The sequence below is a fragment of the Indicator indicator genome, chromosome 12, assembly GCF_027791375.1.
Source record: "Indicator indicator isolate 239-I01 chromosome 12, UM_Iind_1.1, whole genome shotgun sequence".
NCBI classification, from domain to species: Eukaryota; Metazoa; Chordata; class Aves; order Piciformes; family Indicatoridae; genus Indicator; species Indicator indicator.
In genome coordinates this window covers 4,795,214-4,813,474 of record NC_072021.1, presented here as the reverse complement: position 1 = coordinate 4,813,474, position 18,261 = coordinate 4,795,214, and the positions used below count along the sequence as shown (strand labels likewise).

The 18,261-nt window shown below is 48.9% G+C and overlaps 2 protein-coding genes across 3 annotated transcripts in view; one reads left to right on the top strand and one right to left on the bottom strand.

Moving 5' to 3' along the window:
- INTS8 (integrator complex subunit 8) overlaps positions 1–4,321 on the top strand; it is a 35,707-nt gene extending 31,386 nt beyond the window's left edge. Inside the window, exons 23-27 of one of the 2 annotated variants that reach the window (XM_054385639.1) lie at positions 2,285–2,335; positions 2,970–3,043; positions 3,117–3,181; positions 3,284–3,327; positions 3,828–4,001. In XM_054385639.1, the coding sequence (XP_054241614.1) occupies positions 2,285–2,335; positions 2,970–3,043; positions 3,117–3,181; positions 3,284–3,327; positions 3,828–3,944 (351 nt within the window). In that variant the 3' untranslated portion in view covers positions 3,945–4,001. Of the gene's footprint in view, positions 1–2,284; positions 2,336–2,969; positions 3,044–3,116; positions 3,328–3,827; positions 4,002–4,121 lie in introns of those variants that run through there. The other variant, XM_054385640.1, reaches the window with a different exon arrangement.
- An 882-nt stretch (positions 4,322–5,203) lies between these two features.
- CCNE2 (cyclin E2) lies at positions 5,204–17,921 on the bottom strand. The gene is made up of 11 exons (XM_054385470.1): positions 17,908–17,921; positions 17,703–17,811; positions 17,454–17,510; positions 14,439–14,590; positions 12,494–12,629; positions 10,995–11,141; positions 9,740–9,835; positions 8,303–8,437; positions 7,440–7,551; positions 6,565–6,719; positions 5,204–5,305 (listed from the first exon to the last, which is right to left on the bottom strand). Exons 1-11 carry the CDS (start codon positions 17,919–17,921, stop codon positions 5,204–5,206), a joined length of 1,215 nt encoding a protein of 404 aa, XP_054241445.1.
- Between the last annotated feature and the right edge of the window lie 340 nt (positions 17,922–18,261).

Below are 18,261 nucleotides of genomic sequence, written 5' to 3'. Positions count from 1 at the left end.
GCCTGTAAGATTTTGCATCTTGGTGCGCTGAGGGATTTGAATCCTTGTTGCTCAAAGCCCATGGAAAATCTGAAGTTTCTCCTTTGCTGAGGCACAGAACCCTGTTCTATGAGTCTGTAGAGATGGAATGTGCAGTGCTGCCAGCTGGGGAAGTGCTGGTGCTGGACTCTGCAGCAGTGAGCAGCTGACCAGCTGTGTGGTGAGCCCCAGGCAGACAGCCCCTGCCTCAGGACAGCAAAGCAGCACAGGCTCTGCCTCACCCACCCTGCTGCAGTGCTGGCCTGAGCCTCCAGCTGGGGCTGGTTGCAAACAGCCAGCAGCCATGGTACAGGTGAAAATGAAGGCATTGTCTAAACTCTTCTGCAGTACTGCCAGCTCTGGCTGACACAGGCGAGGGGTGGGAGTATGGATCAGAAGAGGAGTGAGTTGGGGAGTGCTGTGTCCAGCTCTGGAGCCTCCAGCACAAGACATGGACCTGCTGGAGCCAGCAGGTCTAGAGGAGAGCCACTAAGCTGCTCAGAGGGCTGGAGCACCTCTGCTATGAAGACAGGCTGGGAAAATTGGGGCTGTTCAGCCTGCTGAGAAGGCTCCAGGAGGACCTTAGAGCTGCATTTCAGTATCTGAAGGGGACCTACAGGAGGGCTGGGGAGGGACTGTTTAGAAGGGCTTGGAGTGATAGAACAAGGGGCAAGGCTTTGAAACTGGAGCAGGGCAGATTTAGGTTGGACATCAGGAGGAAGTTCTACACAATGAGAGTGGTGAAATACTGGAACAGGCTGCCCAGGGAGGTGGTTAAGGCCCCAGCCCTGGAGATATTCAAGCTCAGACTGGATGTGTCCCTGTGCAGCCTGCTGTGGTTGGAGGTGTCCCTGCTGAGTGCAGGGGGTTGGACAAGATGCCCTTTGAGGCTCCCTTCCAACCCAATGCAATCTGTGAATGTGTGAGACCCAGACATCAGTTCCTCCTCACACACACTGGTGTTTTTCCCAGGCTCTGGCAGTGGGCAGAGCTGAGCTGCAGTGCTGTGCAGGGTGCTCTAGGGATGGGTGCAGCTACAGCACTGCACACACCCTCTGTGCTTTGCAAGGTGATGTCACAAGTGGCTTGTCACTTCCAAAGGTGCCTTGAGGAGAACCCCTTCATAGTGTGTTGGAGGATCTCCAGTGCCATCCACAGCATGTTCTGGTGACATCTTGGTCATTTCAGCCTTTCTCTAGGCATTGCCTTGTTCATTACGAAGCTGCTGTGATGCTTGCAGACTGCATTTCAATAGGCCAGAGGAAGGAGCTGTCTGGACCCAGGCCCTGTCCAGCTGCTGCTCTTTTCACATCCCTGTCCACATGGCAGGGGAGAGGTTCAGCCACTCCCTGGGGTCCTGACTGTTCACAGTCCAGCTGAAGCTGTACCTTGTGTCAGTGCTGGCTGTGCCTGCCAGGCTGGCCAGCTCCTATCTGCCCAGGAGAGTTGCTGGCTGGAGCCCTTTTCTATGACTCCTGTCACCCACAGAATTGTCAGAGTTGGAAGGGACCTCAAGGATCATCCACTTCCAACCCCCCTGCCATGGGCAGGGACACCTCACACTACAGCAGGTTGCTCACAGCCACATCCAGCCTGGCTGCAAAAACCTCCAGGGATGAGGCTTCCACCACTTCCCTGGGAAACCTGTGCCAGTGTCTCACCACCCTCATGGGGAAGAATTTCTTCCTAACATCCAATCTGAATCTCCCCATTTCTAGTTTTGCTCCATTCCCCCCAGTCCTGTCACTCCCTGACACCCTCAAAAGTCCCTCCCCAGCTTTCTTGTAGCCCCCTTCAGATACTGGAAGGCCACAAGAAGGTCTCCTTGGAGCCTTCTCTTCTCCAGACTGAACAACCCCAACCATCTCACTCTGTCTCCAGAGCAGAGCAGCTCCAGCCCTCTGCTCATCCTCCTGGCCCTTCTCTGGATGCCTTCCAGCACCTCCAGAGCCAGAGGCTCCAGAACTGGACAAAGCATCTAGGTGGGGTCTCACCAGAGTGGAGCAGAGGGGGAGAATCACCTTCCTTGACCTGCTGGCTCTGAGATAGAGGTGAAGCATTTACCAGCCCCAGCACCTTGTTGTGTAGCACACCTGATACCCCTGTGAATGAGAGCAGTGGCTGTGCCAGACCCCAGGAACTGGGGGGGGTTAGAGCATGCAGGCAACTAGCTAAAAAAAAAAAAAAAAAGAAAAATTGCTGTTTGTGTTCCAGTTTAACCATTTCAGAACTTCTCTGTTTTTCCTGTTTTTTAATCATTCTGTAGGTGATAAAAAGAATGATCAAGTGTTGTTCTTTACTCAACTGTCACACCCAGGTAAGAGGTGAAAGGTGGCGTTAAGTAAAACATTCAGCTGTAGGTATTTGTAAGGGAAGAATCAGAACTTTCTAAAATGAAACATGAATCCAACTTGCCCTGCAAGGATATTTTCCCTGCTGCTTCTAGGACACTAAGAGAACCAAAACCGTTGAGTAAGTAAAAGTAGCTTGGAGCTGTTGTAAAAAGTAGAGGCTGGAGGGGGTGTTCTATCTTTCTCTCAGGATATAGATTTTCTTTCTTTATGGTCTGTGGTGGTGAGACAGAGTATCTGTGGGCTTGTGTTGGGAAGCTAGCCTGGTGTTCACTGGCCACTCTGGAGCGGGATTGCTCATCCTCTGAGAAGGAACAAGGCTTAGCTCTTAACATCAGAGCCCAAGCTACCAAATGCATTTGCAACCTGGATGCTGAGTCAGGCTTCCAGGTTTTAGTGTAAACCCCTCTGTCCTCCTTTTAGCTACAACTGTTGGTATTTCAGCATGAGTTGCACAGGCTCTCAAATCTGGAAACAAGCACTTGATGAGGTCTAGGAACAGGGTGGGGTGCTGAGGGGTTGTGTGGAGTTAAGGCTGTTGGGTAGCCCTGAGTGGCAGGTAGCTATTTCTGGGTTGATGCCAGCTCTTTTATTTTACAGGTAGCTATTCTGTGCCAGTTCCTCAGAGAAGTTGACTACAAAACAGCCTTTAAGGCACTGCAGGAACAGAACAGGTAAGTGGTAGGAGGAGGCTTATCAATAGGCAGGCCCAAGGGGTGGTGTTACAGAACCTCTGCTCTCTTGCAGTCACGATGCCATGGATTCTTACTACGAGTACATCTGGGATGTCACCATCTTGGAGTATTTGACCTGTATCCTTTCACTAGAATGCCACCACAAAGCTCATTCTGGAGGTTTGTGGCTGGAGAAAAGTCCATTTTGTGTCCAAGTGACTTCTCTTGACTCAACCTCAGATCTCCACCACAAACGAGGAGAGACAGACAAGCGGCAGATAGCAGTAAGTGAACACAGGCTGCTGGGGGCCTTCCCTGACACACAATCACAGAATGCTAGGGGTTGGAAGGGACCTCCAGAGATCATCCACTCCAACCCCCCCTGCCAGAGCAGGGTCACCCAGGGCAGGTCACACAGGAACACATCCAGGTGGGTTTGGAATGTGTCCAGCGACTCCACAACCTCTCTGGGCAGCCCATTCCAGGACTTTGTCACCCTCACAGGGGAAAGGTTTCACTCCATGTTGAGGTAGAACCTCCTCTGCTCCAGCTTGCAGAGCCCTTGCCCCTTGTCCTATCCCTCTTTGGAAGGAATTGCCACTTGCAGTCTTGATCCGTTGTGCAGGGCTAAGGGCCTGGGTGCTGATGTGAAGTTGTTGATGTAGGGCGGGGGTGCACAGCACATTACAGAAATAAATCAGCCCTTGAACAAGACCTGAAAGTGCCTTGTCAGGAGCTGGACTAGAACCACTGCTGCTAGAGATGGCTCCTCTTGTCTCCCCAGATAAAAGCCATTGGCCAGACAGAGCTGAATGCCAGTAACCCTGAGGAAGTCCTCCAGCTTGCTGCCCAGAGAAGGAAAAAGAAGTTTCTCCAAGCAATGGCAAAACTTTACTTCTAGGCTAATGCTGAAAGAAAGACTCTTAAATGCTGTGAAAGTGGAAAAAAAAAAAACAAACCTCCAGGCTTTATTTTTAAATTCATTTAAACTTTTGTACAACATTTACAGTCTAAGTCTCTTTCTTTCTTAGCAATAGATGAACTCTCACCATAAACCTTCTTTTTACACACTGTACAGAAGGCTGCAAGCAACTTCAGCTCGTTCCACCATGGCTTGTTTTAAAGAATTCAAGTTTGCTGAGTTGAATGTGGATGTGGGTAGCACCAGATGCTCCAAGTACAGCTTCATGGACTGCTCAAGTTCATGGAAACCTTGTCCCTGACTGTGGGGCACAGGGAGGAGAAGCTTGAAAGAGGAAGACCAATACTCATCTTACCCAGGAGTGTGCCTTCAGCATGGAAGTGATGCAGAGGTAGTGAACACTGCAAGGCAAACAGTAGCTAGCTGATGCTGGTTCCAAACACTGACAAAGCTCCACAGTTAAATACTGCTCCTAGGGTGGGAGTGGTTGCAGAGCACCAGTGGCTCACCTGTTTCCATCCCCTCTCCACGTCTCATGTCCATTCTTGGTGGCTTGGTCTTACAAAGCAGAACTCCTTCCAGGACTGTGCTGCTCCTTCCAGTTATGGGTACTTCAGCTGCAGGGCCCTTGGCTGTGCGCTCACCTGAGGTCAGCAAGACACTAGAACTGAAGTTTATGGCAGCCCTCAAAGGGCCACCTGAAATGCATCAGCCTGCTGTGGAGCTAGGCATGGCTGCAGGGCTGGCTGCACTACTGCAAGGGCAGAGTGGTTTCAGAAAAGGCAACTGCTTGCCCCTGACCTCTGTGATAGTGCACCTGAGCTCCCTGGGGCTGTCAGCCTTTCAACTCTAAACAAGGAAAGGAAACAAGAGGAGGTAACACAAGCTGCCATGAAGTTCACCTGTAGGACTGGCCAGCATTGGCCAGGGAAGCTGAGTGGACAAACTGCCACGAGGCTGCTTTTTGAAAAGTTCTTGACATTTGTAGGTTAGGAATGGTCAGACTTGAACTGAGTTGTGTCTGAGAATGGACCAAAGTAGTGTGGAGGGACTTGGTCTTTTTCAAGTGTGTTAGGAGGACACAGTCTCGAGTTCCAGCTGCTGTTCTGTTTGCTGTGCTTTCTACTGCCCAAGTCTTGAATAGCAGTAAAGAGCATGAGGTCACCTTTAGTGTGGTCTTGTTCTGAAGCACCAAGTCTTGTTTCTGGCACTGTTCATCATGGTTGTGGGTCCACATTTCATTTCTTCTCTGTACTTTTGGGAGGGGTTATTATTCCTCCTGTTGACACAGGTGATAACTGACCTGGGGCAGTGGGTGTTACTCCACTGTTCACTTCTTCCTGTGCAGTGGGGGAAGAAAACAACAACAATGAGTACCTGTGGTGACAACCACCAGCATTCAGCAATGCTTCCTCTCTGCTAGTAGAGTTCAGGTGCTCCAGCTGAATAAAGAAACAAGGTGGCATGGTCCTTGAAACACCACCAGTACTTCTACTCAAGTCTTTACCTGGTAAAGCACCCTCATGACAAGATCAAGCAGGAGCCAGAGCCACTGACCACACTGAGGTGAGCCAGACCAGCATCTCAGGATCTTAGGAGGTTGGAGGCACCTCTGGAGATCTTTTGAGTTCACCCCCCTGCCAGAGCAAGACCATAGAATCCAGCACAGGACATGTAGGAACACATCCAGACAGGGCTTGAACGTCTCCAGAGAAGGAGACTCCACAACCTCTCTGGGCAGCCTGCTCCAGTGCTCTGTGACCCTCACAGTGAAGAAGTTCTTCCTCATGTTGAGGTGGAACCTCAGTGCTGTTGTTTCTATCCATTACCTTTTGTCCTGTCCCAGGGTGCAACTGAGCAGAGCCTGTCCCTGTCCCTTCCCTCCTGACCCTCAGATACTTACAAACATTTTTTAAATTAGAGCCACAAGGCTGATTAGGGGACTTGAGCATCTCCCCTGTGAAGAGAGACTGAGAGCCCTGGGGCTGTTTAGTGTGGAGAAGAGAAGGCTGAGAGGGATCTGATCAATGTCTATCAATAGCTGAGGGGTGGGGGTCAAGGGGAGGGGGCCAGGCTCTTTTGGGTGGTGCACAGTGATAGGACAAGGAACAGTGGGTTCAAACTGGAGCACAGAAGATTTCACCTCAACCTAAGGAGAAACTTCATCACAGTGAGGGTGACAGAGCCCTGAAAAAGGTCCCCAGGGGGGTTATGGAGTCTCCTTCTCTGGAGCGTTTCAAACCCCACCTGGATGCATTGCTGTGCAGACTATCCTAAGCCATGCTGCTCTGGCAAGGGGGTTGGACCTGATGATCTCTTGAGGTCCCTTCCAACCTCTGTGAAATCCCCTCTCAGTCTTCTACCTCTCCAAACTAACCAGCCCCAGGGCTCTCAGCCTTTCCTCACCAGGCAGCAGTGCTCCATCCCTTAATAATCCTTGTAGCCCTCCTCTGGACTGTCCAGCAGAACCCTGTCCCTCTTGAACTGGGGAGCTCAGAACAGGATGAGCAGGAAGGTGTTTGGCCACACTTCAGTGCCTGGAGAGAAGGGGTGTGCAGTGCCCTCTTCTGCCTCAACAGCGGGCACACAGAGCACTTACCAGCAGGTCCAAGTAATTTGTGTGGGTCTGGATGTTATGCCTGTCTTCTGCTGCAACCTTCTTGAAGTTCTTCAGCTTCACAGGGACTTTTTTTGCCACATTCACAAAGGGAACCATCCATTCTACACACTCTGAAATGCTGTCCCAATCTAAACCTGGAGGGTAGAGCACAGCACCGTGTTCAGAAATCATGGAGTTGCGGAATGGTCAACAAGAATTCATTTTAGACCCAACACTAAGCAATACTGCAAGGAAAAACTCAGGAACTCCCTCCCAGGAACTCCCAGCATTTCCTTGTGCTTGTGGCTGAGCTCTCTGGCCCTGAGTGTTCCTGCTGCTTTACCAGGGGAGGCTGAAGGGAGTTACATTTTGGGTCACACACTACACTGCTGTCACCATCCTAATTTAGGGTACCTCAGGCAACACAGAAGGGTTTTTATTATTAGGTTAACTACTTTCTAAGGCTGGTTAAGAAATAGCACAAAGGCTCCCTGAGTGCTGCTGACAGCCAAGGATACTGCTTAGTAACATCTAGGAAAAAAAGCAGCTAATGATCCCCAAGACAACTGGGAGTCCTAGAGCAGTGTTAGCCCAGAAGCAAGAAGGGTAAATAAATCTGCTCTGGTTCCTTAAAGATTCTGTTTCTGCAAGTGTCTCCCCTTCCCTGGCCTTCTCAAAGTGCTTCCCTCTTTCCTGCATCTTTGTAACACCCAAAATAGTGGAAGTGAAATTAGCCAGGCCAAACCCAAGCCACGGAACAGAAGATACTGTTGGTGCTCCTGCAGCAAACCAGGGCACTCCAAGCAGCCTCAGGCATGTAACAGCTTCCAGAGCTCCCTGCCTGACAAGACCCAAGCTTTACAAAGGCTTCTTACCTGAAGCTTTCTTAACTACGTCAATTGAGGTATAGTGGCAGAGGGCTGCAGCAGCTAATGTCCTATACTGGAAGTCCAAAGAATTCACATCCAGAATACACAGGTCTAAGAGCTGGGGAAATAAAAGGGTGGAGGAAATGAGCATTACAGATTTTAACAAGAGGATACTCAAAGTACAGTGCTTACAACAGTCACCTACAGTTGGTGCTTGAGAAGGTGGCAGAAACTGCATGGTTCTTGTTTCAATTTGGCACCAGTTAAAGTGGGTCTCAGAGAGGTGCTGCAAACCAGTTTGTGCTTCTAGAGTCACACAAAAAAACTCTTCCTGTACAGACTGAAGCAGACCAGGAAGCTCTTGTCTTAAAACCTCACTTAGCAGCTCAGTGGCTGACACCAGCCTACTCTTCAGTAAGACTCTCTGAGGCTGGACACAACACCCCCATAAAAAAACAGAACCACGAAAGTTTCTAAACAGTCAAAACTCTGCTCAGACTCCTGGGGAGCTACACAGACACGGTTACAGACAATGGAGGCAGAGAGCAGCCAACTGTTCATAGCCTCTCTCCAGCTGCTGCCACTGTGTGCAGAACTCTGATTAGGAAAAAAAAAATCCCCAAGATGGATTTACTATTTCAGTGTTCAAAAAAAGCCTTCAACCAGGCATGAGCAAGAAGACAAGAAGCAGAGGGGGCCTTGTCCACCAGAGGAGGATGAAGTTCTGGGGCAGAGTCAGACTTGCACTTTCCTTAACAAAGTAACAGGCGAGGTGAGACAAGGACAAGGCACCTTTGAGTGGCTTTGGGGATGATCAGGTGTGCTGCAACCACTCCAAAAAGCATTCCCTGATACAGTTAAACACCTACCTGTGCTATCTGAATGAATTTTTCCTGAGAATACTGAGGTAGCAGCACTTTGGGAATGTCCTTCAGAGCATCCACCTGAAGGTAGAGGTTCAGCCAAGAGACGATTGTCACTGGACAGAGTTCCCATTTTAAAGCCTGCAAATATTAAACAGAGTTAAGAACCTTAAACCATGCAAGGGTAGTTCTGTGCTCCAAACTGTTTCCCCACTCCTCCCCTTCCCAGTTGGCTCAGCTTATTGCACAGCTCCTCAAAAGACACTAAGGATTATGTAGTCTCAAGGAGATTCACTTCAGATTGCATCCTAACTGCTCTTTCAACAGTCTGGACTCCAGGCAGCACAAACAGGTACCCCTAGGATATGCCACTGCACAGATACAGACTTTCTGCTTTCAGAAGCTGGGAAATGAGAGCCTTCCCCCAAGCCTTCAGGCTAGCTCAACTCTCTTAAGGAAGGGTAAACGTGTAAGGAGTTCTGTGATAGCAAAGATGGATCCCTTCCACCGTGAGGAGCATTCAGTAGAGCCACTTCTCTCCTAGAGGCTGTCTGGACAGCCAAGGACCCTGGCAAGTGCAGTACATTACAGCAACTGCTTTCTGGTCTGCCCCACAGCAGAAAGCCTTTCACCTCAGACAGGGTCTGCAGGTGTCTACTGCACATGCAGTGAAGGTTTGGTTGTTTAGCATAAACAAGGACAGAGATTCATAGAACAGTTTGGGTTGGAAGGGACCACAAAGATCATCCAGATCCAACCCACTGCCATGGGCAGGGACACCTCCCATGCTCAAGGCCTCATCCAGCCTGGCTTTGAGCACCTCCAGGGAGGGGGCGTCCATGACCTCCCTGGGCAACCTGTTCCAGTGTCTCACCACCCTCACTGCCAAGGATTTCTTCCTAATCTCCAGCCTCAATCTGCCCTCCTCAAGCTTCAATCCATTCCCTCTCATCCTATCACTACAAGCCCTTGTCACAAGTCCCTTCCTGGCTTTCTTGTAGCCCCCTTCAGGTACTGGAAGGCTGCTCTGAGGTCTCCCTGGAGCCTTCTCCTCTCGAGACTAAACAGCCCCAACTCTCTCAGCCTGTCCCCATAGGGGATGTTCTCCATCCCTCTGATCACCTTCATGACCCTCCTCTGGACCTGCTCCAGCAGCTCCATGTCCCTCTTATGCTGGGGGCACCAGAACTGGAGGCAGTGCTGCAGGTGAGGTCTGATCAGAGCAGAGCAGAGGGCAGAATCCTCTCCCTGTGCTGCTGCTCTCCCTGCTCTGGATGCAGCTCAGCACACAGCTGGCTCTGGGCTGCCAGGGACCACTGCTGACTCATGGAGAGGTTTTCATCAGCTGACACCCCCAAGTCCTTTCTAAAGCAAGTGGGTGACATTAAAGTACAAGGCTCAGCTGGGCAGCCTTTCAGCCAGCAAGCCCAGCACAGTTATTACCTTTAACATAATGAGCTCCATCCTTACAATGTCATCTTCACTGCAAGCACCATCTGTCACATAGGCAAATTCCTGTATTTTAGGAGCATAGATTTCCTTTGAAGAGAGGGAGAGGAGAAGCAAAGATCAGAGGCCCTCACAGTCCTAAGAAAGCTTGAAAAGATCACTGGCAAACACTTATCAGCCTATAGTGAAATATTACCATTTCTTATGCTAGAAGAGGGGTTTGCCCATGAAGTGACTTGAAACTCCCAGGATGAGGAGCAGCTAAACCCAAATTGGTTACATGTCAGCTGCAGTAAAGAGGTCAGACTGCTTGTGACTCTCTTAGCTTTGGGGGGAATAAATGCTGAGCAGTCAAGCAGAACACCCTGCTCCCTGCTCAGCCATCCCATCTGATGTGAAGCAGACATGGTCCCAACTCTCCCAGAGCCCGCTGCTGTCAGCAGTGGCTTTGCTGACCCAGGCCCCTGTGGTGCCAGCACTGCTGTCACGGATTTCTTCTCTTTTAGAAGACAGAACAACACTGAGGGGAACTCCCACAGCCACTGCAGCTGGCAAAGTCCATGGGGAAGAGGGGGTTAACAAAGCCATTCCCCAGCTGGGGCCACTTAACTGCTCCTCTACTGACACCCCATGCACTTTCATAGGACAGACAACTGCACACTGCTTTGGCTTCAGGAACAGCAGCCAGCTGGGGGAATTCCAAGCACAAAAAAAATGGAGTATCCCAGATTTCCCTCTCAGCCTGGCCTCCCACACCACACAGAAGCCCACTCTTGGCTCCTAGGTGCAGCACACAGTGCCACCCACCACCACCACTGCACTTCCAGAGGAGAAAGCCCACTCCACTCTGTGGGTTTACTGCAGTATCAGTCTGACCTACAGCAGATGGAGGCTGGGGCTTGGTTTTGTTCACACCCATTCCTGAGGTTGTTTACCAACTGCTGCATGCTTGGAAGAAGACAAAACAAACCCAGCTAATCCTAGCACACCTGCATGCCTTTGAAGTTTATGCTGTCTCCTTCCCTGCTGCTGAGGAGAGGGGGGAACAGAGACTTCACTGCAAGAGACTGACATCTGCACAACTGATGGAAAACAATTTCCCCTTCTGGCCTTCAGTGTTGCATGACCATCACCAAGTTCAACAGATTCAGGCAGAAGAAATAAGATTCTGTGATGCTGTGAAATGTCCCCACTGCCTTTTTAGTTATTCCAAACTTCATATCCTCTTCCCCATGACAGAGCTTCTTACCTCCAGTTTGGAAGCAATGAACAATGAGGTAATTCCTATGAGCTGAAGCATGTTCTTGTTAATGTTCTTTTGTGTCAACATGAATCTATCAAAAAAGTCTTGAGCCAGGTAGAAGGTTTCCCTGTGGAGTGCATACACCTCACATACCTGCCAGAGGACAAAAATAATCAGTTTGCTCTAACCAAAGCCCATGTACACACGTGGGGTACTCAGGCTTTAACAGTAACACAGTTTGATCTTTTGCACACACCAACCCTTGCAGACCTGGGTGTGTTAGGATGCAGTGGTTAGCATGGGACTGGAAAAAGTTTTTTCCCATGCTCCCAACTAAGCACAGATTGGATGTGATGTATTTGCAACCCTTTTCAAGCAAGATCCTGTCTACATCAAGAACCTTCAGATGCCAGCCACTAATGCAGGACTTGCATAAAAAATGCACTAATGAATCAGCAAACAGCATCAGGGGCTGACATTTAAGAGCTCTTGACATGAGACAGGGCCAGGCTGGTAAGGCAAGTGAATACAGAGAGTGGTGAAGTCAGAGCTCCAAACCCAGTGAGTCTCTATCAGTTCCCAATACAAGTGTCTCAGAGATTTCACTCCTTCCCTCCATGCATTGTGGCAAGTGACATCTCTTACAGGTTCACCTATAAAACAGAGCACCACAATGAGATTGCAGAGCTGCTGGAGATCCTGGGAAGATGAGGGTGCTTTTAGCAGTCCCAGAGGGCCCACAGTGAATGAGACCTCCCAGCCCAGTGAGGTTCATGAGCTAGCAATGCCTTCCTTCAGCAGTTCTTGCAGGAGCCACCTCTTCCAGATCATCTCAGTTTAACAAAGCACGTGGTGAAAAGTACTCTCCAGCCTACTGATAAATGCAGTGGTAGCCTTCTCCTCCCCAGACCTCCCCTCTCAGTGAGGGGAGACCTCATCACTCTCTACAACTATCCAAAAGGAGGTTGGAACAGGGAGGGGTTGGTCTCTTCTTCCTAGTAACAAGTGATAGGATGAGAGGAAATAGCCTGAAGTTGCACCAAGGGAGGTTTAGGTTGGATCTTAGAAGAAAAATCTTCCCTGAAAGGGTTCTCAAAGACTAGAAGCAGCTCCCCAGGGAGGTGGTTGAATCCCCAGCCCTAGAGGTATTTCAAAGAGACAGATGTGGTGCTGAGTGACATGGGTTAGCCCCAGCCTTGGTAGAGTCAGAGAATGGTTGGACTCAATGATCTTCAAGGTCTTTTCCAACCAAAACAATTCTGTGCTTCTAAGTGCAAAAATTAAGTACTACTGCTTCTTGCCCTGTGTGGAAGGTTCAGCCAGGGAAGGCCTGACTGTAGCTCTCCAAGAGGATCAAAAAGCAGTAGCTTGTAACCCTTTTGCTGCAAACTAGTTTGGCCATGTGTCATCACTGTACATTTTGCTATTAGAACTTTATGAAAAGCTGTGCTCTGACCTGGATCCTCACCAGCACAACACACAACAAAGTAAGCAAAAGAACATACCTCCAAGAGCCAGTCTAACAGTATTGATCTCATGTGAGGCTGCAGACTAGAGTGGAGGGATGTGAAATGTTTGCAGTGAGCATATCTGTTCTCCTTCTTCAGGATGTTGAGCCAGACATCTTTGGAATTTCCCCAGCTATGGAAGGAAGTTACACAAAGCACTGTTAAGTTGACATAAACCTTCACAAAAGGAGGAGAAAAACTGTCCTTACTGCTTACAGGTATGCAGGAATAGGAAGAAGAATGATACCAAAAGATGCCCTTGTCATTAATATGGCCTGGGTTCAGTTTGTAACTACTGTCATTATGAATTGATGTGGTTGTCAGATGCACTTCTCACCCTACAGTTACTGAGAGGGACAGCACATTAACATCAATGCAATGCTGATGTCCTGCTGAAGTTTTCAGAGTTAAGCATTCATCTTTTCCCAGGCAGAAGCAGATTGAGCAGTCCTGATCACTGGTATCACCTGCATATCCAAACCCAGACCAGGTCCATTCTGCTACCATCCTAAGTTAAAAGCTGAGGCAAGCCATCACCACACAGCACTTCCCAGGTCTGATCAAGTTTTGGCCAGAGCAAATGAAAACATGGTGGGTTTAGAAAGGTTATCTTAGAAGTAATGCTTCATTTTCTGCATCCCTTTCTCATCCACCCCAGCAGAAGTTTCCCCTAATGCACTGCAGTGTTTTATCAACTCTCTCACTGAACACCAGGCCACTACAGAGAGCAGCCAAAGGTACTCATCTAAAGCACCTGAATGGCCAAGAGAGTCAGAAACTGAAAAATCTGCTTGCTCAACCCCATCCATCCCTCCCTCTGCAGAAGGGAAGCTTTCTCCAAGTGTGGCTGCACCAAGCACACCATGTTGGTGTCAGTAAGTTACCTGCACTGCAAGATCACCACACTCTTATTTGCCTATTTGTACACTTCTATGTTCTCACAGAAAACTTTGCTTTCTGTTTTTTTTGGGCACTTACTGCTAATAGCACTGAAAGATGTTTTTAGTTTAACCTCTTAACCACTTAAGAGGTCTCCACCATAAAAGAGCAGGTCTGAAAAGCAAGAATTATTTGCTGGAGAGCAGCTCCATGGAGAAAGACCTTGGAGTGCTGGTGGGCAGCAAGTTCTGCATGGGACAGCAATGTGCCCTGGTGGCCAAGAGAGCCAATGGGATCCTGGGGTGCAGCAAGGAAAGTGTGGCCAGCAGGGCTAGGGAGGTTCTGCTGCCCCTCTGCTCTGCCCTGGTCAGACCACTCCTGGAATACTGTGTCCAGTTTGGGGCTTCCCAATTCGAGAAAGACAGAGACCTGCTGGAAAGAGTCCAACAGAGAGCTATGAGGATGATCAGGGGTCTTGAGCTTCCGTCCTGTGAAGAGAGACGGAGAGCCCAGAGAAGAGAAGGCTAAGAGGGGATCTGATCAATATCTGTAAGTATCTAAGGGGTGGGTGTCAGGATGAAGGTGATGGTCTCTTATTGGTGGTATCCACTGACAGGACAAGGAACAACAGAACAGGTACAAGCTGGACCAGAGGAAGCTCCACCTCAGTTGGGAGGAGAGACTTCTTTACTGTGAGGGTGACAGAGCCCTGGAGCAGGCTGCCCAGAGAGGTTGTGGAGTCTCCTCTGGAGACTTTCAAAACCCACCTGGATACATTCCTGTGTGGCCTGCCCTGGGTGATCCTGCTCTGGCTGGAGGTTGGACCCAATGATCTCTAGAAGTCCCTTCCAACCCCTAACCTTCTGTGATTCTGTGGTGTGTTTAATAAGATTGGGGCAGGGGGAACCCATAGTACTTGCATCTTTTTTGGGACATCAAATTGTGTGGGATGCAGAGCCAAGCAGAGTACTGCACACTTAAACTCAGTACAACCTCAGATTTGACTACAGTAGTTCAGCATATCTGATAAAACATAAACAACTGCTGCACCTGGTAAACTTACTTGAGTTCTGGCAAAGGTGATGGATTTATGAAGAGGTTTCTGAACCTGTATTTTTTGAACCTGGAAAAGTCAGTGGTGACTGATTCTTTGTGAGGTGTTTCAATAATGATGCAAGGTGAGATGCCTCCTGTTATCGTGGGTGGCCAACAGCTCTGCAACAAAAACAAAGTATCTCTTAAATGCTGATTTTTATTAAGAGAACAAGAAAGGCAAGAAGGGGAATACAGTAACAACAGCAAATGTAACCTGTGAGAGTCTTTCTGGACCTCAGCACCTATTCAAGTACTGAAACCAAGACAGCAAAGCCTTCTGCAGTCAAGATGGAGCAGGGAGAAACAAATTTGATAAACCTGGAAAACTCAGCTTTGAGGAAAGCAACTGTCATTATGAGGCCACAAGTAACCTATTCACTGTTTGAGCTGCTCAGTTACAGTACATAGAGCAAAGGTCCTCCTCATCACCACCACACCACAGGACACTAGGTTGCTGGTCCTATCTACTTATCTACTTAAAGGGAAAAGAAAGGAGAGGGTGGAGGTTCTGCTGTATCTCAGTGGAAATTCAGCAACTTGTTATCTTCCAGCTAAGCACCCCAGAGAGGAGCCACCCAGCTCAGCTCCAGAGCTAGATACCCACTGAGCAACAGCTGTGAACTCTCTCTCAGCTTGCCAATGCAATGGCATATGGGATGCAATGACTCAAAAGGAGAAGTGCACAAAGTTATTCATGCAGAAAGCTTCAGAGAAGGAATTCTAGATGATTTTACTTTACTCTGCAACTTGTTTTGCTAACACTCGTTTGGCTGTACATAACCAACACATGTAAGGAGGTATCAAATGCATGCAGCATATGCAATGCTGTAATGGCTGCCAGCCTTCAAAATGGTGACACAGAACTTTATGTTCTGTGGAGTCAGAGGGGGAATCCCATTCACAAAGAATCCTAGAATCAGTCAGGGTTGGAAGGGACCACAAGGATCATCCAGTTCCAACCCTCCTGTCATGGGCAGGGACACCTCACACTACAGCAGGCTGGCCAGAGCCTCATCCAGCCTGGCCTTAAACACCTCCAGGGATGGGGCCTCAACCACCTCCCTGGACAACCCATTCCAGGCTCTCACCACTCTCAGGGGGAAGAACTTCTTCCTCATGTCCAGTCTGAATCTCTCCACTTCCAGCTTTATTCCATTCCCCCCAGTCCTGTCACTACCTGATAGCCTAAAATGTCCCTCCCCAGTTTTCTTGTAGCCCCCTTCAGATACTGGAAGGGCACAAGAAGGTCACCTCAGAGCCTTCTCTTCTCCAGACTGAACAGCCCCAACTCCTTCAGTCTGTCCTCATAGGAGAGGTGCTCCAGCCCTCTGCTCATCCTGGTGGCCCTTCTCTGGACACCTTCCAGCATGTCCAGATCCTTCTTGTAATAGAGGCTCCAGAACTGGATGCAGTACTCCAGGTGTGGTCTCACCAGAGCAGAGTAGAGTGGGAGAATCACCTTTGACCTGCTTTGACCACACTTCTCTTGATGCAGCCCAGGCTCTGCTTGGTTCTCTGGGCTGCAAGTGCACACTTACAGCTCATGTTGAGCTTCTCCTCCCCCAGCACCCCCAAGTCCCTCTCCTCAAGGCTGCTCTCCAGCCAGTCCCTGCCCAGCCTGGATTTGTGCTTGGGATTGCCTCGACCCAGATGCAGGACCTTGCACTTGGTCTTGTTGAACCTCATGAGGTTGGCTTGGGCTCAGCTCTACAGCCTGTCCAGGTCCCTCTGGATGGATCCCTTCCCTCCAGCCTGTCTGCTGCACCACACAGCTTGGTGTCATCAGCAAACTTGCTGAGGGTGCACTCAATGCCACAAATGGCAACATCTGCCCCTGAACACAGAAATTCTTCTTTTATCTGCTCCACAAGGTAAACTATTAATGATTTCCTTAGTGTATCCAAACCAATTTATAGCCAAAATAAAGTACCCCAAGACTGATGTTAGATGTTCCAGAAGAACTGATCTTAACAGCACACACCTAGGAGAAAAAGACCTTGCTCCTCCCCTTTAATCCTCACTACCCAAGTCCCACTCCTCACTGCTTTTGTCAGCTTTGATGCCTGTTGGACCTTCTGCTGGGTTGATTCAACTCACTAACCTGGCAGAACATTAACTTTTGCTAATTTGGCACTACAACATGTTGAACCTGCATACTGCTTCACTGGATGGGAACCAAAACTGGAACAACACCGGGCATAGAGTGCGTGGCCTGCTATCAAGGAAGGGAAGAGAGAGGAGCAGGGTTCCTCCCTTTCAGCAAAAGCTAAGTTGTGAGACACAGCTTCACCCCAAGCACAGCTGCTGACTGACTTACAAGGCATTCTTCCCCTACACAAAGTTTGCAAAGCCAACTAACTTCACAATCAGGAGAGTTTTGCTTCGCCACAGCTGATACTCTCATTTGCTTTACAAACAGAAAAACTGCAAGCAAGATTGCTTGCAAAAGAAAGTCACATTATTTTACAAATCCACACTAAAATAAACAACTGTAAAAGCCCTCACTTGGTTTAGAAGCCGCCTATGTCAGTTAAAACAGATTCCAAAATCAATTTAAATAATCAAAAGGACTGTTAAATGAAAGAGGGCCTGCACAGTTAAGAGTCATCTTAGCGAAATGGCTGTGAAACCACACCTTCAGTTATAACAAGTGCAATGATCTTGTTTAAACTTGCCTCTAGGCCTCACCTGCTCTGTACATGGAATTATTCTGAAATACTTAGGTTTATTCATATTTTTATACCTAGCCTTACTCTGCAGTGGTTTCCACAGGGAAGAGACCCTTTATCTGCAACAAAGCCATGTGTAAAAAAGCAGAAACATAAAAAGATGCTCAAATGTTGAGCTCCCATAGTTTTTACTGCCCAAAGGTAGACACTTCCCCTAGTCAATACTTTCTAGATTGGAATGCACCACTTCACACCTATCAGCATAAACCAGACTCCTCTCACCTAGTTTGAGCCAGTATGCAGGATTGAATTACCTTAATCTCATATTGATGTTTTTTAGCTATTTTCCCATCTTCTCTTTTCTTAATCTCCTGCTGAGAAGAGAGAAACACATCAGTACACTGACAGTGACCAGCACACTCACCTCTGAAGCTAAGGCAAACTGTTGCTACTCCTGGCCCCCCCCCCCACTTTCTAACTCAGCAGAATAAATCATCTGCCACCCAAATACACTGGAGAACTTTCCATGTCATTAAACTTTTCAAGTTGCCCAAACTGATCACCTCTGCCGTTCTCTTTTTTCTGGTTTGGAGGTGTTCTGGTGCCTGCAGCTCTTGTGGAGACTCTTCTTGACATGACAGTGGCTGCTGCTGCTGCTTGGCTTGCAAACGGCTACTGCAAAGAGCAACACAACACTGGGCATGAGGAGAGCAGCAGTTGTTAGCTGTGTACAGATAAGCTTAGAGTATGATGATGCTAACAGCTCACCTGCGCCTTGACATCTTCGGGTTGCAAGAGCTCTACCTGGATCAAAGGAATAAAGATAAGCTCAGTTAATGTACTCTCAAGAAGTTAGAACCAAGTTCTGCACTTGGCATCGTGAGACACCACGAAGAGCAGCATGGTTTACACAGCTGAAACAGAAGGGCACAGGTATTTTACTGGTGTGAGGAACACCTGAGCAGAGGACGTCTGTGGTTCACAGCCACAGACAGCTCCATGTCCTCTGGGGGTTTACACTGCTAAAGTGGACTCCAGAGAGATGTATGCTAGTGGTCACAGGTAGCTGGGCTCACCTAGGCCAAGAGGGGAACAGTGAGGGGGCTGGGGGGAAGCTGTGGT